Genomic DNA, 27,456 nt, shown 5'->3' with positions numbered 1-27,456 from the left:
ACTTGGAGTAAGCAAACTGGAATGCAAAAAAATCTTACTATGTCAGAATGCCATGTTAAAAATTCAACAATTTAACTGATAGAAACTTAGTTGAAACTAATTTCAGTTCTGAAGTTTTTCTTGTGTTTCTCAAAGTGGAATTCTGATCGTAAGACATTTGGTTAGCTAAGTTAAAAATGCTGAAATGCTGCATCTCCCCCTTAATAATTCTGGATTAAAGAAACTTGTTTCACCCAGTGTTTCCCAGGTATTTTCCCATGGAAACCACTTTCTGTAGAACTGCTATTCAATTCGACTAAGCACATTGGACTAAAAACTGGTCTAGCATTAGTTATATTTATTTTAGTTTGATAATGTCATAATTAGAGAGTTTTACTTTTTTAACTCTTGGATTTACTAATTAGAATTAAAATGAAAAATTGTGGGGGCTATGTCTGCAACTCTACTCAATAGTTATGCCTTTTCTGAAGTAGTTTTAAAAACAGCTAAAAGTAATCCTCTTCCAAAGTTAATAAAATGATGAAAGGTTTATAATACAAAATTCAGCAACTTAACATAATGCTGTTGTTTTGGGATTTTCTTGTTGTACCGGGTTCTCAAATCAGTGCACGTCTGTTACCTGAGAAGTTGACAATTTATACAACATTAGTTGGACTGCTGAATGCCAGGAATTACAACTTTGGTGGAGAGTTTGTAGAAGCCATGATTCGTCAACTTAAAGAATCTTTGAAAGCAAACAGTTATAATGAAGCTGTATATTTGGTAAGTTATTATTTTAGTATATTATGATTTAGTTTTCAGAAGGAGTCGGAGAGGTGAATTACAACCATGTAATTTATCCTTCCTCTTGAAATACAGTTCCCCATTTCACCACAACAGCCACTCTTTTGAAACTATTCTCATTGAAGATTCCACAGAGCTCATTTCCAAGTCCAGAAATTTCTAAATCCTAGTCTACCTCCCTGCAGCACATGACTCTACACTACTTTCTTATCTCTTAGTTTGTGTAGCACCACTTTTTTCAGGACCTCCCACTGCCACCTACCTTCTGTTCCCCTTTTGCCTCTTAAATGTTTGTTTCCCAGGATTCTAGCCTCACTTCACTTTTTTTTTTAAACTCTCTCTTCCGAAGCATTTTTTTTTCTGTCACATCTTCGTAAACCACCTTTATTTTGACAACCCTCCTCTCCCCCAAACCTATGATCTGTATCTCCTGCTTCCCCCTTTATCCTGAGCTCCAGACCTGTGTTCCAAATGCTACCAGGCTAGCCCTAAGGTATCTTGCCTAGAAGTCCGTAAATTAACACATTATTCATACCTTCTTTCCTTCTGTCACACACAGTAGTTGCTGTCTACTGAACAACCCATCTAAAAACCTGAGCATTAAGTTTTGTCTTCCCTTTGCCCCCTAGTGCTATAAGCAGTCCCTAAGCCTATCAGTTATACTTCCGAAATTTCTCTCCAGCCTGTCCCTTCTTTTTTGTCTCCAGGAAACTATATCCCTTCTTCCTACTGTCTTAGTCTCTAACTGGTCTTTTTGCATCCAGATTCTCTCTCTTCTACAGAGGCACCAGACTGCTCTTTCTATAACTAGGTTCTACTCATGTTGGATACAGGTTACAAACCTCAGTTTCTTTCCATTGTCTACAATTGATGGTCTTAAAACCCTGGTGCACAAGATGATTCATTGGGTTGCAGAAAGTAAATATTAGTGGAACTAAGCCTTACTAATACCTAATACATTGATTGGCAGTGGGCCAATGTATATTATAAATAAATACACGTGTGTTGGGGTAAGTGATCACATTCTTTTTTACTGAGTACACAAATCAAAGTGTGGACTCCCATTGGGCTCTAAGATTAAGTCCAGTCTCCTTAGCCTCACCCTCTATTTGTTTCTCTATTCTTGTCTCCCATACACCTTCCAACTGTATCAAAATTACTTGCAGATCCCTGAACACACCTTGTATTTGAACCCCTCTTCCTGGAATACTCCCCTTGCTCTCCACTTGAGAATACTTGACTCATCCTAGCCCAGTTGTCCTTCGTGATGCTTTCCCCTCCTCCCTTTGTCACTGTCCTAGAGACTTTTTATTTACCTCAGTATTATAAGAGTCATCATTTTGGGTTGAGATTATGCCTGTCCCACGAGACTGAGCATATGACAGGGACTTTAATAGTGCTTAGCAGTGGCACACCAAGGACACCCTGTAAGTGTTCAGAAGTTTTCATTTCTGTAATCCAATAAAAATTGTTTCACAGCCAAACAGAAAAGGAGATTCTAGGGTGAAGTAGCTAGACTATTACAGTCTAGGTTCTTAGTATAGGATAGAATGGAAATCTGCAAACGTGTGGATTCCTGGCCTTAAGGTCTGTCACATCTGTCAGCTCTGCTGCTGTAGCACAGAAGCAGCCATAGACCATATATAAACACATGAGCATGGCTGTATTCCAGTAAAAGATTACTGGTGGACACTGAAATTTAATGTCATATCATTTGTATGAATCATAAAGTATTCTTTTGGGGTTTTTCCAGGCATTTACATATCTAAAAATTATTCTTAGTTCTCAGGCTATGCAAAAAAAAAAAAAGAGGCAGCAGGCTAGGTTTGGCCCTTGGGCTATAGTTTTTCATATCTGTGGTTTCAGTCATTACAGGATTGCTTGTTTTATAATTATTAAAAAGGGTATTTCAGGTTAATAGGAATTGTTTTCCCCAACAGGTTCGTTTTTTATCTGATCTTGTGAATTGTCACGTCATTGCAGCCCCATCAATGGTTGCTATGTTTGAAAATTTTGTAAGTGTAACTCAGGAAGAAGATGTACCTCAGGTAAGAAAACTTCTTATGCAGAATTTTGTCCATATAATACCAGGAATTTTTCACAGGTAGCCCTTAGTAATGAAAAAAATAAATAAATAAATAGATTGTCACGCTATAAATCCTTAATATCTAAAAGTAAAGTCAACTGGCATACTGGTGGGTGCTCATGACATCAATATGTTAATTCAAATGATTCTGTCTGGTAAGAGTAAAATATCTAGAAATACTCTGAATGAGCCAGATGTCTTACTCAAGCCCTGTCAAGTAGTTTCCATAGGATTTCATTCAAGAATAAATACAACATGAATGAAAATTAGCTAGCACATATTTTAAATCTGTCTTTTAAAAACTTCTATAGGTGCGACGGGATTGGTACGTGTATGCATTTCTGTCATCTTTGCCCTGGGTTGGGAAGGAGTTGTACGAGAAGAAAGATGCAGAGATGGACCGCATCTTTGCCAACACTGAAAGCTATCTTAAGTAAGGGCACAGTTCATAGTTCTCTTTGTTGTTTAGGTAAAGGACATCTTCCTGATACTATCATACATGTGTTCAATTTTATCTGTCAGTGATACCATGTCTCAAAAATAAGCGGTTCCCTAAGGCTTTTTGTAGGTAATTTCATACCCCTAGTGTTGCAACTTACTGAGACTTCAGAGTAATCAAATATGTTGCTTACTTCTTCCGTGCAAAGGAGTTGATAACATAGTTGCTTTTGTCGTGTTTTGCAAAGGCATAAAACATCTTAATACAGTGGTTCTCAGATGTTAGTGTGCATAAGAATCTCCCATAGTGCTTAAATATGCTCTAGCCCCAGCCCCCCAGACCTATCGAATCACAATACTTGAGAGAAAGGTTTGGACATCTGTATTATTAATTTATACCACAGATGGACAACATACAATATAGTTCATGTACATTAATCGTAAACCAAGTCCTTAAGGTGTTGGTCCTCAACCTTTACTTCTAACAATACGTTTACTGGTAAACTTATGCTTCATTACCCAGCAGCTAGGTAATGGTTTTGTATTCCTTTAAGTTTTTTCAGAGTAATTTTGTTGTAAGTTTCATTTTCTATCTATTCATAGATACTTCTTGGGATGTTGTTAATATCTATTTAGTCATTTACAAATAAAGCTAAAAGAAGTCCAAAGATAGAAATCTGCTTTTTTATTATGTTAAGCTACCTTTAAATGTGAGATTTTTAAAATGTTTTTATATCTTTGAAAAGTTATACTGGTTTTCTTAAAAAATGTAGATGTTTGCCAAAGAATAAAAATAAAAGAGTATGAATATCTGAGCATTTGTGCTGGCATATGCTCTTTCCCTTTCTTATACACATATGGTAGGACAGTATATACGTTGTTCTTCACTTGCTTTTTTCTGACTTAATATATATTAACTTCAATTTGTTGCATTAAAAACACAGAACTCTACCTCATTCTTTTCAACAGTGTGGTATTCCACTCTTTTAATGTACCATAATTTCTTGTTGGTAGACAAATTTGGTTATTTCCAGTCTCTTGCTATTACAAGCAATGTTTTGGTGAATATCCTTATACATGTGCAAATGCATTTGTGGGGAATGTGAATTCTTAGGGGCTGTGTTGAAGTGTCTTCTAATAATTTTAATTTTGATAGATTTAATCAAATTGCTTTCTAAAGAGATTATACTCTTCCAAATCTTCTAAAGAGATTATATCAATGTGTGAAACTGCATGTGTACCCACATTTTGTTAATAGAGTACATTATCAAAATTTTTGATATCTGCCAGTCTGATAGGTAAAATGTATTTCACTGCTTTAATTTGCATTTTATTAAGAAAGCAACTGAACATCTTTTATCATTTTTATCTTTAGAAGACGCCAAAAGACTCACGTGCCCATGTTACAAGTGTGGACTGCTGAGAAGCCACATCCACAAGAAGAGGTAAATTGATTTCAGTCTCTTGTGATACAAGCACAGTCAGCGCTCCAGGAGATTCTTACCTCTGTGGTGTATTCACATCACGCCATTTATATACCTTAGCTCAGTTTCCACGTTTCATATCACTGGTCTCCCTCCTTAGAGCCCTAGGCTTATAGAGGAGCTTTAATAAATGTTAGAATATAATTCAAACATTCCTTGTTCTGGGGATTCCAGATTCATAGAGTTGACATTTTTTTCTTCTCTACATGCCCAGTTTGAAAAATGTAAGAGGTAATAGCCTCAGCCAGATAGATGTTATACAGTAATTAAAACAAAAACTTAGCACCATTCCTTTGTACTATATTTAATTGCAAGTTAGTTTACTTTTGTACCCTGTATTTTAGAAGTGGTGATTTTTGGTTTTGTCTACTCGTGTTATTTCTTCTAGCCTCCGAGTATATATTAATTATGAAAAATTAATGTCTTCAGTATTTAGATTGCCTGTGGGCCCAGATTCAGAAATTGAAAAAGGATCACTGGCAGGAGCGGCACATCCTAAGGCCTTACCTTGCCTTTGACAGCATCCTGTGTGAAGCGCTGCAACACAACTTGCCTCCCTTCACACCACCTCCTCACACTGAGGATTCCGTGTACCCGATGCCAAAGGTCATCTTCAGGATGTTTGATTACACAGATGATCCAGAGGTATGTGACCAGCTAAAAGGGCCTGAGTTGCATTGTACTTGTGGTTTAATCTTGTTTGGATTTGCCTGTGGTGCATTTTAATTTCAAGTTGTTTATTATCTAAGAGGATCAATAGCAATGAAGTTAACAGTTTTATTCAGTGAAGTTAGCAGTTTAAACAGTATCACCTCATTATGCAAGAAATTATATTTAGCATGTGTATATAGATTAAGAGACAGCACAGCATGCTGTTTAAGAGAGTAGGTTTGAGAGCTACATTGGTTTGGGTTTTAGTCCTGGTTTAGTCAGATCCTAGCTGTGTGATACTGGGTGAGTTATTTACCTCTACACCTTAGTTTCTTAATGGAAGAATAATCATAGTAAGTATCTTATAAAGGGTAATGAAGATTAAAGTATTAATACACATAAAGTGCATAGAACAACAGTATGTGATACATGATGGATGCTCAATAATTTTAGCTGTTATTCTTAAGGCTATTTTTCAACAAAAATACCCACTTTGGAGATTATCCATCTCTCTCTAACCCTTATAACTCGTCTTATTATTCATATTTTTTATAAATTTTTTTTACTAAAGTATTTTTAATTTAAAAACCCCAAACATGAGTATAAGCTGACTTAATAGTTTTTAAATATAGTATGTATTCTTTATTATGAAGTCAAGTTGTTGGCAACCATTAATACTTTAATAGTTAAGAAAACGTATAGTTTTGATATGAATATTTAATGTAAAATTTACAGTTTAACTATGCTTTAATTATTTTATACTTTTACATTTAAATGACTGTCTTACCTTTAATAGCCAAGCAGCAAGTACGGTTATTATTAGATTTGTTCTGTGTGGAAACTCAGCCTGGCCTCAGTACAACTTGTTGCTTAGTACCTCCCAGTTAGCATAGAGCAGGCTTCTCAGGCTCAGCACGTTTCACATTTTGGGCTGGATAATTCTTTATTGTGGAGTGCTGTCCTGTGAATTGTAGGATGCTTAGAAGCATCCCTGGCTCTAGATGCCAGTAGCATTTAGAGGTTAAATGTCAGTTGTGACAACTAACACTGTTTCCAAAGATTGCCAAATGTCCCCTCTTAGGAGCAAAATTGTCCCCAGTTGATAACCACTGTCATAAAAACCAATATTACCACTGAAGGTCAAATTTGAGTTTTCCTTCTCCTATCTTCTCTTTTCCGTCCTACCATAAATTCCTATGGCCAGTGGAAATTTAGTATATATGTATAATCTGTCTCAGAGTAAAAAGTTAATCAGAGAATCGGTTATATGCTTGTATACAAAATTATCAACTTGCTACCCACTTTGCTATATTCCATATGTAATAAAAAATGCTTTTAATAAACATTGTGTAATGGTCTAATTAGGTATATCTAATTGAAAGTCTAATTTATATTTAAGACTGCTAGAATCTTTGTAATTGGTATTTATTTGTGCAAGGAGAACCAGAGTAGGACCTCAAAATTTGTCTCAAGTATACTGTTTACACTTAATTGGTGTTGCCTCTATAATGTTCCCATCATCCTTTGTCAGAAGAGAATAAAATACAAAATATCTGAGGATTTGGTTTTTTGGTTCTGGCCTTTGAAAAAAGTGTTTATTTTAAAAAATGAGAAATTATAGAGAAGATTAAAAGTCATCAGTAAGAGTCCACAATAGTAAATAAATAAAAACAAACTCTAAACCTCTTTACTGTGCTTTTTAAAAAAAAAAATTAAACAATATCATGTAGGTAATGTTTTTTAACCTTTTTAAAAATCAAAGTATGGATATCTTACAGTGCATCCATGATTTTTTATGTATATGTAGTGTTTGAAATAAAATTTTCCCTCTCCATGTTTATTAGGAAGTAATTTGCTCATGTAGTTTTTTTAAAAAATAAACTGTGTAAGACTAATAATATACAAAAAGTATTTTGTTTGTTTCATAGAAGAATTGAGGTGGGCAGTGACAGTATGGTGTGAGACATGTAGAAGAAACACTGCAGCTGATACTCTAATTCTGTTGTACATATAAGTGAACACAATAATGAAGTTTGCGGAAAACAGCTTCCACACTTCTGAACTTTTATACTCAGCACCCAATATAGTGTCTGGAACATTATATGTTCTCAACTATTTGTTGAATAAATGAAAGAAAACATTTTTTCTAAGTCTGTAGTATATACATTTGGTTTCCTTTCCAGGGTCCTGTAATGCCGGGGAGTCATTCAGTAGAAAGATTTGTAATAGAAGAAAATCTTCACTGCATCATTAAATCCCACTGGAAGGAAAGGAACACTTGGTAAGGTTCTTTTCATGTTACTTTTAGCGCAGAGAAAAGTTAGCAATTTTGATAATTTGGTAGGAGCAAATTATATACTAAGGGTGTGAGAGAATCTCTCTTCTTGACATCTCGTCTTGCTAGGACCAATCTGCTTTGCTTTCCTGAAGCTCTTCACCCTCAAAATAGTACTTTCCGGGTGATTTATAGAACTATAGTGCGTTGTAGTAATGTGCATGTGGTGCTTTTTGTGTGGATGTTTACGCTGTGGGTAAATTAACTTGGATAACAAGCTATTTTTTGTGGGAATATTATGGTAGTAAATGAATACTAATGGTTTTGCTCTGTTTTCTAGCATTGAGACATCTAGCTTTGGAAAAGTTTATTTTATTTTTCTTAAACCTTGGAAAGTTTTGGTATAAATTTTAAGGTGGAAAGGAATATGTAGTCTTTTGGGAGTAGTTTACCCTATTAAAACTTTCTAAGTTAGTGGATCTTAATATGCTTCCTTAGTATTATTACTTAGACTCCTTTTGAGCTTCAGGGAGTTTTGGATGCATTGAAGAGTTTTCTTGTGCTAGACAAAATAATTTGTCCTGTAGTGAATCTAGAACATTTCAGAAAAGATTTTCTTTTCCTTAAATCTAAACACAGAAACTGCTTAGTTGATTGTTCATGTATCTTTGTATACTTACCTTAAATTACACTTTTTGTAGTGCTGCACAGCTGGTGAGCTACCCAGGGAAGAGCAAGATCCCCTTGAACTACCACATAGTTGAGGTACGCATTTCACATGGAGCGTGTTTCTAAGTTTCAGAATCTTTCTGTTGACTTAAAGTATAATCTACTATTGGCTTGGTTTTTTTTCTTGCTACTTATCAGGTTCTGAAAGTTAACAGAGGAGCGAGGAAATTGCTATCTGTTTTGGTGCTCTGTTAGCCATGTTAGTAAAGAGAAAAGAGGAGGTTGAAACCAGTAGCCAAATGGATTTTTGAGTTGCCTATAAATTATTTATATAGTATGTCTTCATTCATGGATAGTTATGGATAATGTAAGTCACCTTTAGCTCTGTCTATACCTTGTCCAATTAACAGATGTATAAGTAGCTTAAACACTTTAAAGTATTGTATTACTTTAGGCAGATAATCTATTTTTAACTGTTTATCTGGCCTCTTATTACTAGTGTACATTAGTATATTATTCCCTGTGTCACAGGGTGGGGTTAAGTATGAATCTTTATTCTTGGAAATTAAAGGAGCCAATTATTTTTGAAGTAGGAAGAATAGATAATGCTTTTGATCCCATATTAAGTCATACAGTAAGATGATATTAGTAGTATATTTGAACACCTTGTGAGATTTATGTCCCATTAAACAGTGTTTTCACTTGACACATGGGTCAGACTGTCAGTTGCATGTTCCTTTATGTTAAAATATTCATGAGCATATTTATGATGTATAACTTAAGATTCACTTTTTATTCATACTGCACTTGTGTGCTTTCTTAAAAATACTGCCTCTGTCCTACAAGCTTAGGCTCTGAATTTGACTCACTGTTGTGTCAGTTGCAATGCAAAATATAAATCATATCTTTAAATCTGTAAAATGTATAGAAAGTCATCAGAATGAAGTACAGAAGTGTGGGAGTCGGAAGGGATGCAGATCAGATTTTAGAATTCTAGGTAGGTGATCCACAAATTACATAGGGAGGGTGGAAACGAGTTTCTGAACAAGAGGCATGACAAAGAAGTCTTGGATTATCAAAAAGGTCTGGGCACCAGTTTCAGGTAGAGTGGACTGACTCGACTACTTTCTGTTTCCATCCTCAGAGTCTAATAAGGGTTTTTACTACTTACAAGAATGAAACTGATGGGTCTGTGAGTCCCTCAGTGAATCAACTCCTGTATCCAAAGTTGGAATTTAATTGCATGATTCTCTGGGATTATCAGCTAAGCATTAATATTTGCATATTATTTGAGCTATAAAGGGAAGAAATTTTCATTACAGTATATAGGCATTCATATTTTAAAGAGCATAATTTTAAAGATTAAAAAGTAATTCTTTTCTCATTATAAATATCATGGAATTAGAGTTTACGTTTAGAATGTTCAGGTCTTTCTAATAGAAGTGCATAGGATAGCTGTTGAATTGAGTTTTGACTTCTGATTCCTTTGTAGGTGATCTTTGCAGAGCTGTTTCAGCTTCCAGCACCCCCTCACATTGATGTGATGTACACAACACTTCTCATTGAACTGTGCAAACTTCAGCCTGGCTCTCTACCCCAAGTTGTATCCTTTCCTTTGTTTTTAAACTTGCTCTCTTTGACCTAGCTTTAAACAATCATTAAATATTTCTGCCTGTGAGTTTAAATCACTTCATGAAAACAGTTTGGCATTTCTTTAACCATATGTGTACCGTACAATCCAGCCATTCCATCCTTAGGGTACTTACCCAAGAGAAATGAAAGCACATGTCCTTACAAAGACTTAGGCATTAATGTTCATAGAAAATTTATTTATTCCCAAATTGGAAGCAATCCAAATATCCATCAATACTTGAATGAATTAGCAAGTTGGGTTATAGCTATACAGTGGAATACTACATAATAAAAAGGAGCAAGTTTTTGATGCTGGCAACAGTGTGAATGAATTACAGAATAATTATGTTGAGTAAAATATGCCAAACAAATAAGAACTCATATAATTCCATTTACACAAAATTCTATAATAGAAAATGTGAAGTAATCTAGTGACAGCAGACCAATACTTGCTTAGGGACATAGGTAAGGAAGGGGCGAAAGGAGAATGGATTACAAGCAAGCGTGGGGAATTTTTGGAAGTGATACAAATGTTCATTATCTTGATTTCATGAGTGTATACAGGTCAAATTTATTGTACATTATTGATAACCTCAACGTTGTTTTTTGGAAAAAAGGACAGTTATATGAAGAGGTGCTCAACATTATTCACTGTACAGACTTCTAGAAAATGTTACTTATTTTTTCTATCACAACTTATTTTGAAGGAGGGTGGAGAATAGTTTTCCTTATCCTCAAATTCACAGCTTGCACAGGCAACTGAAATGCTATATATGCGTTTGGACACGATGAATACTACATGCGTAGACAGGTAGAGTAATTGCCTTATTTCTATACTGGTTGTTAGCAGCTTCTACTCCTGTACTTTATAAAAGAACTTGATCAGCAAAACACTTACCTTGTTAAGAATTTCCAAATTGATTTTTCTTTCTTGCCTCCCCAAAATAATCCTTTCTTTCATAAAACTTACACTTGTCGTAATGTAATATTACACTTTCTAGTCTAATTTTCAGTATGAAACGATGCCTGTGCTGAGGTTTTCTTTAATTTCACTCATTGTTTACTTGTTTGGTGCTTGGCAATAGTTACACTTTTCCCACTATAATTGGGTATTTGAGTTTTTAAAATAGGCTTTATGCTAATCCCCTGTGTAGAAGTGGAGTCCAATACTTATTTATTATGTGTAAACATATACATATTTTTGTTTGTTTATAAGTAGTATCTACTTCTAAAATAATTAGCAACTGTGTAACTACAGCTTCAAGACTGATTATATAAAAGACCATATTGGATTTTTATAGCTGTGGTAATTGCATTCCCACTGTCTTCTTTTGGGTGAGGTCTATGTACCATCTTTATTAGCTGGTATTTTATCTTACCTCTGTCAGTTTTGTAAATCAGATCAGGATAGATATTGAATATTTCTCCAGTTTCTATGATCTTTCATATCTGTTGTTCAAATTCCGTATCTGAAAATTATCAGTAAGGGCTATTCTGTGTCGTTGACCTATTAATTAATTTCAGTGATTAAAATTAATAGACACATGAAAGACATGCTTTAAGAAAGTGTCTTCTGATTTTTCTTTCCTAGTCTAATAAAATGACCAGTTGTGTTGAGCATCCCAATTATGCCATTCATTCACCAAATATTTATTGGGCTCTTAAAAATTTCACAGCATTATATCGTATAGTAAGGTGATCCCTATCTAGTTAGAGAGATCAGATGTATTTTTAGGGGGAAAAAGGGCTTTGATGGTATATTTTGTTGATGATAAGAGACTATGCTTTTTTTAGCCCTGCCATTTATAAAATGTTTCATCTGCAAGTTCTTTATAACCTTTTTTTTTTTTTTGCCTGTTTCATTGTCAATTAAATAGGGGAAATAATACATTCCTCTGACATTATTGTGAGAATTAAATTATAAACATATATAAAGTGCCTGGCACAAAACAGGCATTCAAATTGTATCTTTGTATCTATTATTCACTTAAAAAGGATAGAGCTTTTAGAAGGAGTGAGATAGGGGACTGTTATTTTTTTAAGTAGAAAATGAGTTACAGGATTTGCAGAGAAAAGTGGCAAAAGATACAGCTGTAGGTAGGAGTGTATGCTTTTCATTTAACTATAAAATAGGGTTTTATTTGTCTAAAGGATTACACAAGTTCCTCGTGTAAACTGCAACCATTCATCTTTTTCTGTCCCTCTGTCTCCCACTTCTCTGTATAGGTTTATTAATTGGTTTTCGCATCATCTAAGTAACTTCCAGTTCCGTTGGAGCTGGGAAGATTGGTAAGTGGTTTTATATTTTATCTTTCATTTCTCTATGGTCAATAATAATAATAATCCTGTTGATATTAAAACTATAACAAAAGCAATCTTCATGGTTTGAAATATATACATATATATAAGTGTGTATGTGTGTGTGTGTGTGTGTGTGTATATGTATATATATATATATATATATGAATGAAATAATTTAGATAGGAGGAAACTACTTATAGCTAGGTACAAGTTAATGTAAGTACAGATTCTGTGTAAGAATTTATAAAAACTACATTTCCTCATTAGGTCAGATTGTCTTGCTCAAGATCATGAAAGTCCCAAACCAAAGTTTGTAAAAGAAGTTCTAGAAAAATGTATGAGGTAAGTTCTTTGTGTTTTCTTCCTAGCTTAGGTCTCCTAATTTCCGTGGGGGGGCGGGGGGGGGCGGTGTTTCCTCTTCTCTGCATTTCTGATATATGTCCAGAATATCATTTTTTTTAATTCTAAGTACCTGCCTCTCTTTCTTACTAGTTTTTAATGAAGATTTAGGCTGAAAAAATTAGGCAACCATGACATCTGGATTCTATGCAAATTAAGCCAAAAAGGTTTTGTTGGTCAAACGTATTTTGAAATAATTTCAAATTTCAGTAAAGTTGCCAAAATAGTACAAAACACTGCATCCTATTCACCTAGATTTCCTTGTCATTAGCATTTTACATTTGTTCTAGTGCTCACTGCTTTTTCCCTCTCTGCATGTACAAAGGGTGCCAAAAAATGTCTACACGTTTTAAGAAAGGAAAACTGTATTAATTGTAATACTCAGTATATACCGATAGCAAAAGATGAATACAAGTCACCTTTGACTTCAGCAATTACAAGAGGTGCTCAAAGTGGTTACCATCAGCATCCAGACACTTCTGATTACGGCGAACTACTGCTCAAGCAGTGTTGACCAAAGTGTCCACTTGTATACATATACATTTTTTTTGGCATCCCCGGTATACACCCATTACATTGGTCTTTTTCTGAACACTTTGGAAACAAGCTGCAGATAACAATGTCCAATCAGCCTTTAACAGCCCATTGCATATTTCCCCAAAACAAAGACACACACAACCCTCCAAATCAGGAAATCGACTCTGGTTCAGTAGTGTCACCACAGTCCACAGGCATTGCTGACATGTGAGCCATCCCAACAATGTCTTTTGCGCTGCTGGTCCAGAATCCTGTCTGGGAATTCATGCAGCATTTAGTTGTCATTCTCTTCAGGGTCCTCAGTCTTGAACAGTTACTATTCTTTTTCTGTTTTTCGTGTCCCTGTCAGTTTTCAGCACTAAGCCTTACTGTCTGGGTTGCCCTTCCGTGTCCTCATGACCAGACTCATGTCTGGCATTGTCAGCGCCTTTCTCAGCGCGTCACACCGAGAGGCGCGTGAATCCCACGCCTGGACGTGTTAACCTTGATCCCCTGGTCACGTCAGCGTCCGCTAGGCTTCTCCACCTTCAACTCACCCTTTTTCCTTTGGTCATTGATTATTTTGTGGGAAGCATTCTGAGGTTACACTCATGTACTATTCTTCATCAAACCTCCACTGATAGCCCCTACTTTTATATGCCACCACTATGATTTCCAAGTGACTGTTTCTCATTTTCCATTCTTTCTGATTAGTTGGCATTCTACTGTAAAAAAAAAAAAAAAGCTTTCTTTTTTCACCCATTTGTTTATTCCTATGTTTATCAGTGGGAGCTAGAGGATTTCTATTTCAGTTGGGTTATAATCTGTCACAGCCTTGTTTATGTTGATGCCCAAATTGTCCCTCATTTGTCCATTGGGAGCCCCCTTGTGGTTCCTGTGTCTTCTTTTTTCTTTCTTTTTTAATGTCCCCCCCTCCATTCATTGAACATTTCCATTTCTGGCGCAAGGTGTTCCAGTCTCATCTTGTGTTTCCTTGCCCCTCCCCTGGAATCATCTCTATTCAAAGCGCCCAAGTTTCTATCAGTGGAGTGTGGTGTTTAGGAATCAAGATCTGGACACTTGATGTGCTTGTTACGGTTGGGATGCCATTGTTTCTTTGCCCTCTGGAATGACCAAGGGAGTGAATATAAGCACACACACTCACATACATATGTCTGTAACCATTTTTATATTCACTTAGGTGTGTGAATCCTTCCAATTCCAACGCTGCATCTCATTTTTTCTAGCATTCCCTTTTACCTTGGTTTCTAACTACGTTTTCAGGCAGTAAGAATCTGACTCCCATAATCTCAGTGTGTTTTTATTTGCTACAATATAACTAGCCTCCCCACAACGCATACTGTCTCCTTCGCCCCACCATTACCACCCCACATCCTTGGCCACCAGGCTGATGGGCCCACTGGCCCACACCTCAGTGCAAACCATTATGTTTTGAAGAAGGCCAGAGTTTTGGTTTGCTAATATGGACAAAAGCTTAAAGGACTAGTTCTTCTTTTATTTGGTTGTCAGCTGAGTCTAGACTGTTGGAGATTGTGACTTTCTGGATAAGTTGGATGTTACCAAAGAATGGAACTGATGAGTGATGTTTTCTGAGGCTCTTATTTGTATTGTAGGTTGTCTTACCATCAGTGTATATTGGATATTGTTCCTCCGACCTTCTCAGCTCTATGTCCTGCAAACCCAACCTGCATTTACAAGTATGGAGATGAAAGTAGTAGTAAGTAATAAAAACAATCCCTCTGTCTTTAAAAAGTATCAATGCAAGTATTCTCCAATGTCAGTTATTTAAGGTGGAGAAAGTGAACTTTTTCTTTCCTCGAGTTTATAATTTCTCTGTTTGAAAGGTGATCTGTTACTAGCCACTATTGTTCTATTTGCCCTGTCATTTTGTAGGTTTATTGTATGTAATCTACATTGTTATTACTGGCTTGTAAATTTTTCCTTCAATATTGTTTATGTTATATCCATGACATTATTTTAAATATGCTGCTAAGCATAGCAAGATGAATTTATAGCCAGAACTTAGTAAAATGGAAATGTGTATTTGTCGCAGTGATGGAAAATACTTGAATTATCATCTGATACCAGTTCAGGTGTGGGAACACAGGTGCTCATAGACTGTTTTGACCAGAAATAAGCCTTTAGAAGTACATTTTTAAACATGGCTTTTTTACTCTTTGGTCACATCATTTCTGACATTACAAAATAAATCAGAGGGACAATAATTCGGTACGTCATTCTGTGCTTTACACTTAGTGAAGGTAAGGTGTACATTGGTGATTGCTGGTAGAGTTAAGTGTGGGGTTTTTCCAGGTTCGTCTTTTCAGATGGCACTACACTTGGCTCCGCTGTGAGCCTTCTGTTTCACGTTGTGTGGTTCTTTGTATTCTGAAACTTGCTCCTTTCCCTTGCCTTCTCATACTGCACTTCTGATTCTCTTCCTACACCTCAGACTACATCTGTTTTCCTTGAAATAAACTCAGTGGGTCCCAGTGCCAAGTACATTTCTTATGTTATGATGTCACTTAATCCTTAAAACAACGCTGAGAAATAGGTATGTTCATTGTGGCAGTTTTACAACGAGGAAATGGCTTCAAAGAGGTAAAGCCAGAGTGAGATCGCTTCTGAGTGTTAGAGCCCAGGTGCAAATCCAGGCTTACTGACTAAGCAGCCACACTGTTAACCACTGTGCTTTCCTGAAAGAGCCAAACTTGACGGGGCACTTACAGGTGCCAAGTCTGGAGTTCTGTCTTGTACTGGCTCAGAATCCTAAGATACAGTCTTTTGATATCAAAGAGCTCAGACAGACGTTTGTTGAACCTTGAGCTTTCTTTTATCCGATAGAAACAGCTAAACATTTAGGGACCTCCTAACAATTGTGCCTGCTTTGTTAGTTGTCAGTTCTTCCTACATGGACCTCTACTCCAGCCAGGCCTACTGCCTCTTTTGTTTTTTCCGTTCTCCTGGGTCTTGGTTTTGCCTTTGTGCCGTTACTCCAGGCTGGAAAACCCTTTCTATCTCCGGTCCCGATTCTCTCTCAAGGGTCTAGCACAAGCTTCACTGCTTTGAATGTTTTTTAACCTCTGGCAAGCCAGTTTGTGTTGCTGTTTGGCCGCTTCCTATGTGAATACCTTGGTTCCCTAACAAAAATGTGGACTCCTTACTGACAGGGATTCTTTTTTCATTACTTATTTTCTCTCCCACTTTAAAGGAAAAGCACACAGCATGAGTGACCTGTTGTAATTTGCTTTATTCATTCCAAGTGTTTGGTAACTCATATTCTATGTCAGGATTGCTTTTTAAATTGTTACCTCTTTGCCTATCTTACATTAAAAATAGATTTCCAATTGATCTGGTGATACCTTGCAGTACATACTAGCACAGATTTTACAGTAGTAAATACGTGGAGTTGCAGCACATAAGCATCTGGCTTACGTGGATGCAAGTGTATGGACTCAAAAAAAAAGCTGTCTGAAGTTGGCAGCTTTCACCTTGTTCAAACCCAAACTTAGTTTCCACTATCTCAGAAAAGGGGGAGGAAAAGGGAATTGGCAAAAACGAAAGAAATACATTGATTCTCAGCTTTTCAGCTTGCAAAAGCCTAGGGATTTGGGGACTGACAAAGGACAATTGTAACTATAACCACATTTCCCTTCACTCCCCATCCCTGAGGAGATCAGCACCCCCTGTACTCTGAATTTCAGTTAGCTAAGTGTTCTTAAGGAAGTATGTGAGAATTATCTCATGCCTTATTTTAGGTGAAAAGCCATTGACCTATTAAATGGAACTTCGACATGTGGTTATCTTTATACGGATTAATATTCTATTCTGAAAGAACTTTAAGTTTCTCAATTATTTAACTGTTTGCAAGATAGTCTTAAAACCTAATCTACTCTCCCCCATTCTGTGCTTAGATTCTCTTCCTGGACATTCGGTTGCCCTCTGTTTAGCTGTTGCCTTTAAAAGTAAAGCAACCAATGATGAAATCTTCAGAATTCTGAAAGATGTACCGAATCCTAACCAGGATGATGATGACGGTAAGGGAATGAAATATGTCTTGAGTGGAACTATGTGTAGGCCAGGTTAAAGCATAAACATAACTTGGGCAACACGAGCTCCTCTTAAATCTCATTGGATGTTCCTAAAGTAATGTATTTTCTGTGTTAATATTTTTAGTGTCTTCCCCCCATATAGAGAGATGCACGAGGAAGTCTGTGGTATTCGTAAACAAATGGATTATATCGAAGAATTAGGGAAACTCCCAAAATATTAAGAATGAGAGTTATGCTTAGTTTTATATTCTGAGTTTTTAAAATCAGTGATGATCTTTTATTGTCTATCGGTACTCAAAGGGGTTACATGATTGTCTGACTTACCATTTGGATGTGAACGTGGCATTTGTTTAGCCTTCTGGGGAGGGACCAAGGAATTGCTATACTTAACATTTTTCTAACTTTCTTACTGTGGAATATTTTTCAGATGAAGGATTCAGCTTTAACCCATTAAAAATAGAGGTCTTTATGCAGACTCTGCTACACTTGGCAGCCAAATCGTTCAGCCACTCTTTTAGTGCTCTTGCAAAGTAAGTGAAACAGGAACACACACCCTTTGTGTAGGGTTTAGAACTTTGCTTGGTAGATACCAATGGAATACAGTGGTAATTCGGTTTTCGAACGTAATCCGTCCCGGAAGACCGTTCGAGTTCTGAAACATTCAAAAACCGAGGCACGGTTTCCCCATAGAAAGTAATGCAAAATGGATTAATCCATTCCAGACCTTTAAAATCAACCCCTAAAACTGCAGAGTTAGCATGAATTTTACTATCTAATGATACCATAGATCCATAAAATTTACAGCATTCATAGACCGAAATGTTCATGAATGGAGACGTTCGAAAACCAAGGTACCCCTGTCATAATTTTTACCTACAATTGTTGAATACGAAGATCTTAATAGTATTATGATATAATTTAATATAGCGGGTTTTGGTCTGTGGTAGCTAAAATCCTGGTCCTGTGGCTTCTGTCAGTCTGTATGTACAGTTTGCATATATACATAGAATGTACATTTTTTTCATATAGACTTTAGAGAAACCAGTGAAAAACTTGGGTTCATAGGACAGTCATATATACAGTCAAGAAGCTCCCACCCTGTCTAGCCATCTTCCAAAGGAAGGTAAGCAGAAATGAGAGCCCACTACATTTTGGGAGCCACCCAAAGGTTGGCATCTGAAGAAAGAATATGGATAGTCCTCCATCCAAGCAGAGAAACTGGGCTCCTCTTCCCGTCTCAGCTTCCAAGTCCCTGTGTTACTTGCAGGGTTCCCGTAGAAGGTGCAGTCAGATACATCACCTATGTTTAGAACTGGTTCCTTATCCCTTATGTAGTCTTAGATACACAGTAAACTAGTCCTGAGATAACGATAGTATGTTGTAAATCTCTTAAGATTTTTGTGACAAATGCCATTCAAACTATGAATTCCTAATCATACCTTTTATATCCTTAATGGTTAACATCTGGTTATTTTGCATTGCAAATTGAATAACATTGAAAAGGCTTTGAAACATTAAAATGCTTAAAGAATAAGTATATATTTGGTATTTTTTTTCCCCCAACTATCAACAGATTTCATGAAGTCTTCAAAACCCTAGCTGAAAGTGATGAAGGAAAGTTACACGTTCTAAGAGTTATGTTTGAAGTCTGGAGGAACCATCCACAGGTAAAAACTGTTTAATTAGACATGTTGAGACTCTAATTGTATAAGTATACAAATAAGGCAATTATTACCATTCTTTTAGTTTGTAAAGTATGAAATTTGACTCTTCAATAGAGTGGTTTTAAAATCTATATATTTTTTTTAGTGCTGTGGAAGTGATGATGCTTAATTTATTCTTTAAAGAGCAAGTATTATGATTTGGTTTGGGACTGTAATATCTTAACACATTTTAAATACTTGTTTATTGAAGATTCTACTAATTGGGTACGAAGTAGTTATGTAGTTATCAATTTCTACAAAAAAGCTCCAGATTTCTCAACCTCAGTTTATTGTTTTTCTATGTTCTAAAGGCATTAAAATAAATTTCAGAATATATTTGACATATGATAAAACACATTTTTAAATTTTAGGAAATGGAATGGATTCAGTGGAAATTATATATTTTTGTATGTATTATCTAAAATTTTTTTAAAATCCTAAGTATTTCCATTGTTTTTCTTTTTGCTCAATCTTTATTGGTGGTATAGTATTCTTACTATATGTCCCAGAGCCAAGCAGAAGGCAAAATAAATCTTAAGACCTATTGGTCAAATTGATCGTTCCATAGCCACTGAAAATTAATTTCACAACCCTTCTGTTTTACTTTTGTGGCAGGGGGAGCATGTGGCCTACACATAAGTGTGGTTTGCCCTAGTAATTCTTCTCTCATTGTAGATGATTGCTGTTCTAGTAGACAAGATGATCCGTACACAGATTGTTAACTGTGCTGCAGTAGCAAATTGGATCTTCTCTTCAGAACTATCTCATGACTTTACTAGGTAATGTGAATTACTTTACAAAGTTTGTATTCTCTAAGAATTGGTTTTCATGCGGTCTCTTATATACGAGCTCCAAATTTTGGTCTAAACCAGGTTGCTATTAATATATTAATGGTCCAGTCTGTTAGGACTAGACTTGGCAAAGATACCTGGACAATGGAAATACAGCCAGTCAGGTGTAGCATCTCTTAGGGACACATATGTAATAAGTTGAATCAGGACTCAAGCAGTCAAGTAGAAATGTTGGTAAAGATCTAGACTCTCAAATGTGTGTCAGGGTCTCAGCTAGACAATGGGACATCGGAAAGAGTTGCAGACGCCATTGGAGACCTGGAATGCACAGTAGGAACTGGGAGAAACCAAAGTGCCAGTAGATTAAGTACACATCCTTGGAGATTGAGGAATGCTGAGGGGGCACCTGGATGCCTGTGAGGAAGGGAGGTCTTCCCTCAGTCATAAAGGTCCTAGATTTATGCAGAAGATTCATTCTAGACCCTAAAGGAAAGAGACTTTTCATTAAGCTTGGTTCTTATTCATGAAGTTAAGTCCCCAGTCTTTATAATTGATCAGGATTGGGACAGCAGGAATTGACACAAAACAGGAAACAGGAAAATTACTTGTAAAGACATAGAAATCCATCACAATCTTTATCCTCTTCATTCTGTCTATTACGGGCAGAGAACACTGGTCTGAAATAAACTGAGTCCTTAGGGTGAAAGAGTGGGATCTGAGGTTATCATACCAGCTAAATTGGCATTCACAGATGAAAGCAACGGAAAGACATTCTTAGATTTGCAAACTCTCAGCAAACTGACCACCTAACTGTGTTAGCCATTATCCTGAGTGACTGACACTTGCAACTCATTTACTCTTCACAACACCACTGTACAGGGAGTTACATTATTGTCTGTATTTTACAAAATAGAGAAATGTTGCGGTGCTTATGTAGCTTGCCCAAAGTCACACAAGTCAGTGCACAGCCAGAATTCAAGCACAGGCATTCTTGAATGGGTACATTGCCCAAGAGCTCCTTCTGTTAACACCAAGCTCAACTGTTTCTCACTAGAAAGCCTCTGAGCACCCGTTCCAGAGTTAAAGTACTCTGCTCTTTCAGCCTGTCTGCTCACATTCTAGACTTTGAGTTTTGTAAACAGATTATTTTACTGTCTTCCACTTGGACAATTTGTAGAAGGAAGTACTCTTCTGTGCTATGTCTTGGGGTTAGGAGACCTACTTTACAGACAGAAAAGTAGTTAAGAAGCCACTTTGAAAAAAAAAAAAGCCTTTATGCATCAAACATTTTAACGCACCTACAAGGTGATCCTGGTACGTTAGCAATTTGTTGGTAAGGTAGCTGACATATAAACATTTCTCGTTCTTAAAAGTCCAGCAGTTGATAGCTATTATCAACTAATGAGTTTCTTAAATGTTCCAAGAGAATAGCTGAGTGTGTGCTAAATAGTATAATATAAAGCATGCAAAATAAGCCTCAGATTAGGTTTCCATTTCAAGAAAATTCCAATACTTAGTGTTTAAACTTAGAAGAGCGAACATGTATTTTTGTTCCTTATGTTAATGTTTTTTTCTGGTTTGCCATTTCATTCCAATGAATATGTACACGTGCCTTCAATGTGTGTCCAGTAGGGGATAGAAATAAGAAAAACGACAAGGACCCAAGTACCATCTTCAGGAAGCTCACCTGAGTCTCTTTAGAGATAGATGCTTAAGCATTGCTGGACATACGTATCTGACTAATTCTGTTTAGAGCGGAAGGCTACATCAGACCTTAAGAATGTGTAGATTATAAAAGTTGAGAGGTCTTATTTTCTGTAAGCATAGTTTAACCTACAGTAGTAACCAAATGCCATTTTACTTTAAGATTATTTGTTTGGGAAATCTTGCACTCCACAATTCGTAAGATGAACAAACACGTTCTGAAGATCCAGAAAGAGCTAGAAGAAGCTAAAGAAAAACTCGCAAGGCAACACAAACGGGTAAGTCTTGTGTCAATTCATAAATGGTCAAAAAAGGGATGCCAGAAACTTTTGAGAATATTCAGAGTTCATTACCTTGATGAGAACTAGTTTTTCCTGAGGCCAAATTATGCAGAGCTCTTTGCAGAGAGGAAAAGGAAGGACCTCTGGGGATTTGTTGCACTCTGCAGTTATACGGCATGGTGAACCTGTTTAGGAAGCCACAGACCTTACTTTTCCAGTTGGCCATTTCCGGATCAGCTTGATGTCACTCCCAAAAGGGCAGGAGAAGAGGGAAGAGGGAAAAGATTGTTCATGTTTAGCACTTTGCCAGAACTACAGGGAGGGATGAGGCACTCATTCCCAGGTTTGCAGACTACTTCTCTTATTAATAAGTTTAGGACTTTGCCATTTTGGGGGGAAGCAGTGAGCTGGCTGTATTCTGTGACTTAGTATTAATAGTATTGGGATTCTTCCTGATGCTGTCTTCCAGTGTTACACATATTTACTTAACAGAGTAAAAGTTGAAAAGCTTAATGAGTGATATGAACTATAGCAAGTTCAAGTGCTTCTACAGTCTCCTTACAGATATACATATATACACGTGATATATGTATAGAAACATACCTAAAATACTGCAGGGTAAATGGTGTCACCCGATTTTATACATGTATAAATTGAGGCTCAAAGAAGTTAAATAACTTGTGCAAAGTAACATGGCTAATAAGTGACAGAGCTAGGATTTGGCCCAGGTCTGTCAAACTCCAGAAACTTTCCCTCATGACACACCATTCTCTAGATATGTGGTGTCTAATACGGTAACCGATAGCCACATGTAACTTTAATTAAAATTAAATGCAATTTAAAATTCAGTTCCTTAGTCACATTAACCGTATCTCAAGTGCTCACTAGGCATATGTGGCCAGTGGCTATTGTGGAGGGCAGCACGGATGTGTGTAGCAGCTCCCTCATTGCCCACAGATCTGTTGGGCAGCGGCACTCTAGAACTTGGCCTTAGTGTGGTGGTAGGAAAAGACGAGCATGTGCCCACTTGCCTAAAACATAATAAGGCAGACCCCACGACAGATGGTCTGTTAGAGATAAAAGCAGAATTCTGGAAAAACAGTGGGGGCTTCTGATCATTTTGTTTGAAGAGCGGAAGAGGCTATCATAGATGAGACCTTACCAGTAGAGGGTGCTCTACAAAGAAATCAGCTTTTCTAGATACGGTGATGCCTCCTTTCTTGCTAAAAGGACCTTGGTATGTAACACTCCTAGTCAGGTTCTGGCTCTGCCACTTGCCGGCTGTGAGACACTGGGAAAGAAAGTTATCTCTCAGCCTGCTCCCGTATCTGTAAAGTCATGCCTTCCTTCTGCCTTAAGAAAAAACAAAAACACCTAAGCGAATGCTCTAAGTTCTTCAAGGTGAGCTAGAAGGAAATTGTTAAAGCTTGCTTTAACGGGTATATTGAGCCCATTGTTGCCAGCAGGGTCTTAAAGAATCTGCTGTGAATTACTACATGTCAGTCATAGCCATTTCTACCTTATTGCAAGGATGGGCAGCCTGTGGCTCTTGAGCTGTAAGGGCCTGCCCAGTTTTTCAACAATGACCCCTTAGGGGATGAAAGATTAGCAAGCTGCCCTGTTGTTACTGCTCAAATGGTCAAATAGTGATTTATTAATGACTGGAAAGCACTGTCAGATTTTTTTATTGGTCATCTACTTTGTTGAATAAAGAATAGCAGAGCTATAAGAATATACTATCCTCATTGTTTGCAAGTTCTATTTTTACAATCTCACCTAATCACTAAAATTTATTTGTAACCCCAAAACAGTACACTGCTTTCCCAGTCATTCGCAGACATGTGCAGAGCAGTGAGCTTGTTCCCAGCTGAGGTTGAATAAGGCAATCACCGGCCTTGTTTCAGTTCTGCTACTATATAAAAAAATGCCGTTTGCATTAGTGCCACATTTTTCATGTTTGTGCTTTTTGTTTTCACAGTGTATGCTGGGCTCTTTGTTGGTAATTTCATTGTCTAAAATGGCCCCGAGTGTAGGCCTGCAGGGCTGGCTGTCTAGTGTCCTCAGCACAAGAAGGCTGTGATGTGGGAAAACGTGTGTTAGATAAGCTTCGTCCAGGCATGAGTTACAGTGCTGTTGGTCATGAGCTCAGTGTTCATGAATCAACAATATACACCCAATAGAGGCAGAGAAAATTCACCAATTTGTACATCAAGTACTAAAGCAACATCTGTAGTGTGTGATAAAGTAATAGAAAAGATGGAAAAGGAGCTAAATTTATGGATTTATGAGATGACAACTGATGAAAAAAATGTGGACAGCATTCTTGTGATACTGAAAGTCAAAGCTATTTAGTCACATTCCTGAGGGTCAGGGAGATGTTAAATCCTTCTCAGCTAGTGTTCAGTATAAAGAAATACTGTACTATACCACTAAATAGAAACATACCTAACACAAGGTTATATATTGATCAGTTGATGAAAATGTTGACAAGAGCCTAACCCTGTTTTCCCTTGGAGCAGTGGTTCAGTATTCACTAATTCAGGATTCTCAGTAACTTCAGAAAGTATAACTATGCTGAATAACAAAGAGTCAGCTCTATTTTTCATGGTGCTCAAAGCTGTTTTCATTTTAAATGGAGGAAAACAATAGGACACACATTTCCTCCCTGATCGGGCTATCCTATAAAGGCATAACTCACTTCTGCTTTACAGCAAACACTCCCACTGCCATTATCCAAGACAAGTGCCACTAAATTTCTCTGCCCTAGTACCCCTAGGACTTCTGGGTGTATGTGTGGGTGATGGGGTACTTTCCCTGTAGAATACAAGTCTTCGGATAGCATTTGACCGGACATAATAAAATCCTTCCCCTTACTTGAGAGGATTTCAGACAGTAGAATTCTAAGAGATGTTTTCCTTTCGTTCCCTTGCATTCTGTAGCGAAGTGATGATGATGACAGAAGCAGTGACAGGAAGGACGGGGCTCTGGAGGAGCAAATAGAAAGACTACAGGAAAAGGTGGAGTCTGCTCAGAGTGAACAGAAGAACCTCTTCCTGGTCATATTTCAGGTATCTTGGCGTGGGACATTGATATGTAAAAAGAAACAATACATTTGTTTTAAAAAAAATATTTTTAATTATGAAAGTAATACATTCACATTTATAAAAGAATTAAATATAAAAACTTACAAAGGAAATAAAAACTCACTACTTGAAGGTAACCATATATACCTCCAAATTGTGTTGTTTACGTAGCATTCCTCGTGAGCATTTCTCCATGCTTTAAAAATAAAATGGGGATGTTTTTGTTAAGTACTGCTCTCATTTAATTATTCCCAATTGTTGATCATTTTGATGACTGTTTTCCTTCCTGAACATTTTTGTCCATAGATTCCTGTTAACATTTTTGATTATGTCTCAGTGAAGTAAGTAATCTAAACATTAAAGGTCTTCGCATATTGGCAAAAAGAATGTACCAACTCACATCACTGGTCTACCTTTCTAGACTGACAGTATGTACTGAATTATGAAAGTTAGGAATACACAACACCAAGACAGGGAAACAAGCAATACCTTTGTGGTCTCTTGGTCAAATGTGATTCTTTCTAAAGAATTCACTGTCTAACATCCTTTTAACTTTGTACCCTCTTTCCAGCGGTTTATCATGATCTTGACCGAGCACTTAGTACGATGTGAAACTGATGGGACCAGTGTACTAACACCATGGTACAAGAACTGTATAGAGCGGCTCCAGCAGATCTTTTTACAGGTTTGTGGGAAGCTTGATTAGATAAACATCACTATTTTCAGCCACAGAGATGTCCCAATTTTTTTTAAATCACCAAATTTGTCAGGAGGTTATATAGTACCTGGAAGCCTTTTAGTTCGTGTCCATTTGTGCCTAGTGTTGCCCATCAGAATATTTAGGCTTAAATTGGTTCTGTCATTCAGACTCCTACCCGTCCTTCTTTTTGCTAGAAAGCCTAGGTATAATACAAAATGTAGAGGGAGAAAATGCGAAAGGAACAGTAATTACATTTATAAAGGTCCTTAAAATCTCCCGTGCAGATGATGAAGAGCCTCCAGAGGCAAGGGCACGTTCACCGAGATCGTTATAGAAACCAAAAGGCAGCACCTGCTCTGCCAAATTTAAGTTCAAGATTGGTAGGAACGAGAACTGATTCTTTGTTTCTTCAGACAATTAACACCCCAAATCCTTGTTTATTCTAAAAAGAGTGATTAAATTAGAAGTCATACAAAAAAAATAGTTCTTTAAGCTGCCAAAAAAAATTCTAGATTTTTTAGTTACCAATTAAAATAGCCCCTAGTTCTGTAGAGCTCTCAGGGTGTATTCAGGTTATAAGGTGCACATAGAAGAGATCATTTTCTGACACTTTTTTCCCACTTAGGCTCAAGAAGTCACTAGTATTTTTAGTAAGTCAGATGAGCTATTTTTAAAAGATAAACAAAAATGGAGTTTGGGTTTCTTATTTTGTGGAATACTTAGAGAATTAACCAGTGATCTGTTAATTTTTTTTCTTTTGCAAAGAGATATTTTAATGTTGTAGCCAAAAACAAAAGGAAATGATTCCATATTTTTCTCTTACATTTCAGGGACCATAGATTTAATCCTTAACAGTAACAACTGTGCTATTCTATTCTTATTTGTAACATACAGCACCTTCCCCCCTTTCTTTTAAACTCTTCCTAGGTTATTCCCTGTCTGGGTTACTTTTTAAAAAATCATACTTCGTGTTCTGTCTTCATTAGGGGAGACCCAGCTTAACCTGGTAGGTAGTTGTAGCAGCAGGCACTGCTTACCTTGAAGCATTTCATAGAAGCTGCTCAGAACTGGGTTTGTTTTTAAAGTTACTGAACATCCCGTTTTCCTCTACCTTTTCTTAATGTTGGGGCTTTTCAGGGGCCCTTATTCCCATCAGCATGACCGCTTTTCCCTATGCCTTCCCATTATTGCATAATGTTGGGGGGCTGCTGAGGAGAATGTTCTGCAAGACTGTTCATGTGCTTTCTCCTGACCCAGACACCCCCTTTTCTGTGTCCACAGCATCACCAAATAATCCAGCAGTACATGGTGACCCTGGAGAACCTGCTCTTCACTGCCGAGTTAGACCCGCATATCCTGGCTGTGTTCCAGCAGTTCTGTGCCCTGCAGGCCTAAGTCCTCTCCTTCCCCTCATGTCAAGATTTTTTTAAAAAATCTCAAAATAATTTGTTTTATTTTTGATGGTTTTAAATGCTTGCTTTCTTATAGCATCCTTTCACTTACAAAGGAAACGGAGAGGACAGTGAAAAATATGGCATTGATTATCTGTAACTGCCCTAAAAAGCAAATGTTCCCTAATGATAATAATGTGATGATGACCATAGGCTCTGTTATACACGTGACAGATACAACTTTTCTCTTACATTTTTTCTCCTTAAGGCGCAAAAGATTAACTGAGGTATGTGAAACACTAGAGGTCAAGTTGGCAAAGTAGTATATAGAACTGGTGGGTTTATTATCAAGTAGCATAGCTTTTCACAGATGGAGAACCTAACATGGCTGAAATAAAACTAAAAATATGTTTTTTAAACTTTGGTATTTCATGATTTATCATCTCAGTCTACTTTAAAACTGGTGGTTTCTTACTGAAGATATACTTAGGTCCAT

General features: G+C 36.8%; 1 protein-coding gene across 2 annotated transcripts in view; it reads left to right on the top strand.

Moving 5' to 3' along the window:
• Positions 1 to 27,379, top strand: part of NCBP1 (nuclear cap binding protein subunit 1) — a 36,244-nt gene extending 8,865 nt beyond the window's left edge. For both annotated transcript variants that reach the window (XM_019729179.3, XM_019729180.3), the window contains exons 4-23: positions 606 to 762; positions 2,724 to 2,831; positions 3,181 to 3,302; positions 4,683 to 4,752; positions 5,221 to 5,436; positions 7,626 to 7,723; positions 8,419 to 8,482; positions 9,879 to 9,989; positions 10,765 to 10,829; positions 12,245 to 12,307; positions 12,587 to 12,661; positions 14,869 to 14,972; positions 17,170 to 17,292; positions 17,735 to 17,837; positions 18,881 to 18,974; positions 19,686 to 19,789; positions 21,669 to 21,783; positions 24,726 to 24,854; positions 25,441 to 25,554; positions 26,851 to 27,379. In XM_019729179.3, the coding sequence (XP_019584738.1) occupies positions 606 to 762; positions 2,724 to 2,831; positions 3,181 to 3,302; positions 4,683 to 4,752; positions 5,221 to 5,436; positions 7,626 to 7,723; positions 8,419 to 8,482; positions 9,879 to 9,989; positions 10,765 to 10,829; positions 12,245 to 12,307; positions 12,587 to 12,661; positions 14,869 to 14,972; positions 17,170 to 17,292; positions 17,735 to 17,837; positions 18,881 to 18,974; positions 19,686 to 19,789; positions 21,669 to 21,783; positions 24,726 to 24,854; positions 25,441 to 25,554; positions 26,851 to 26,964 (2,149 nt within the window). In that variant the 3' untranslated portion in view covers positions 26,965 to 27,379. The remainder of the gene's footprint in view (positions 1 to 605; positions 763 to 2,723; positions 2,832 to 3,180; positions 3,303 to 4,682; positions 4,753 to 5,220; positions 5,437 to 7,625; positions 7,724 to 8,418; positions 8,483 to 9,878; positions 9,990 to 10,764; positions 10,830 to 12,244; positions 12,308 to 12,586; positions 12,662 to 14,868; positions 14,973 to 17,169; positions 17,293 to 17,734; positions 17,838 to 18,880; positions 18,975 to 19,685; positions 19,790 to 21,668; positions 21,784 to 24,725; positions 24,855 to 25,440; positions 25,555 to 26,850) is intronic.
• Positions 27,380 to 27,456: the final 77 nt, after the last annotated feature.

Source organism: Rhinolophus sinicus, chromosome 16 (assembly GCF_057876585.1).
Source record: "Rhinolophus sinicus isolate RSI-liver-muscle chromosome 16, RSI-T2T, whole genome shotgun sequence".
Classification (NCBI taxonomy): domain Eukaryota; kingdom Metazoa; phylum Chordata; class Mammalia; order Chiroptera; family Rhinolophidae; genus Rhinolophus; species Rhinolophus sinicus.
This window is presented reverse-complemented; position numbering and strand designations above follow the sequence as displayed.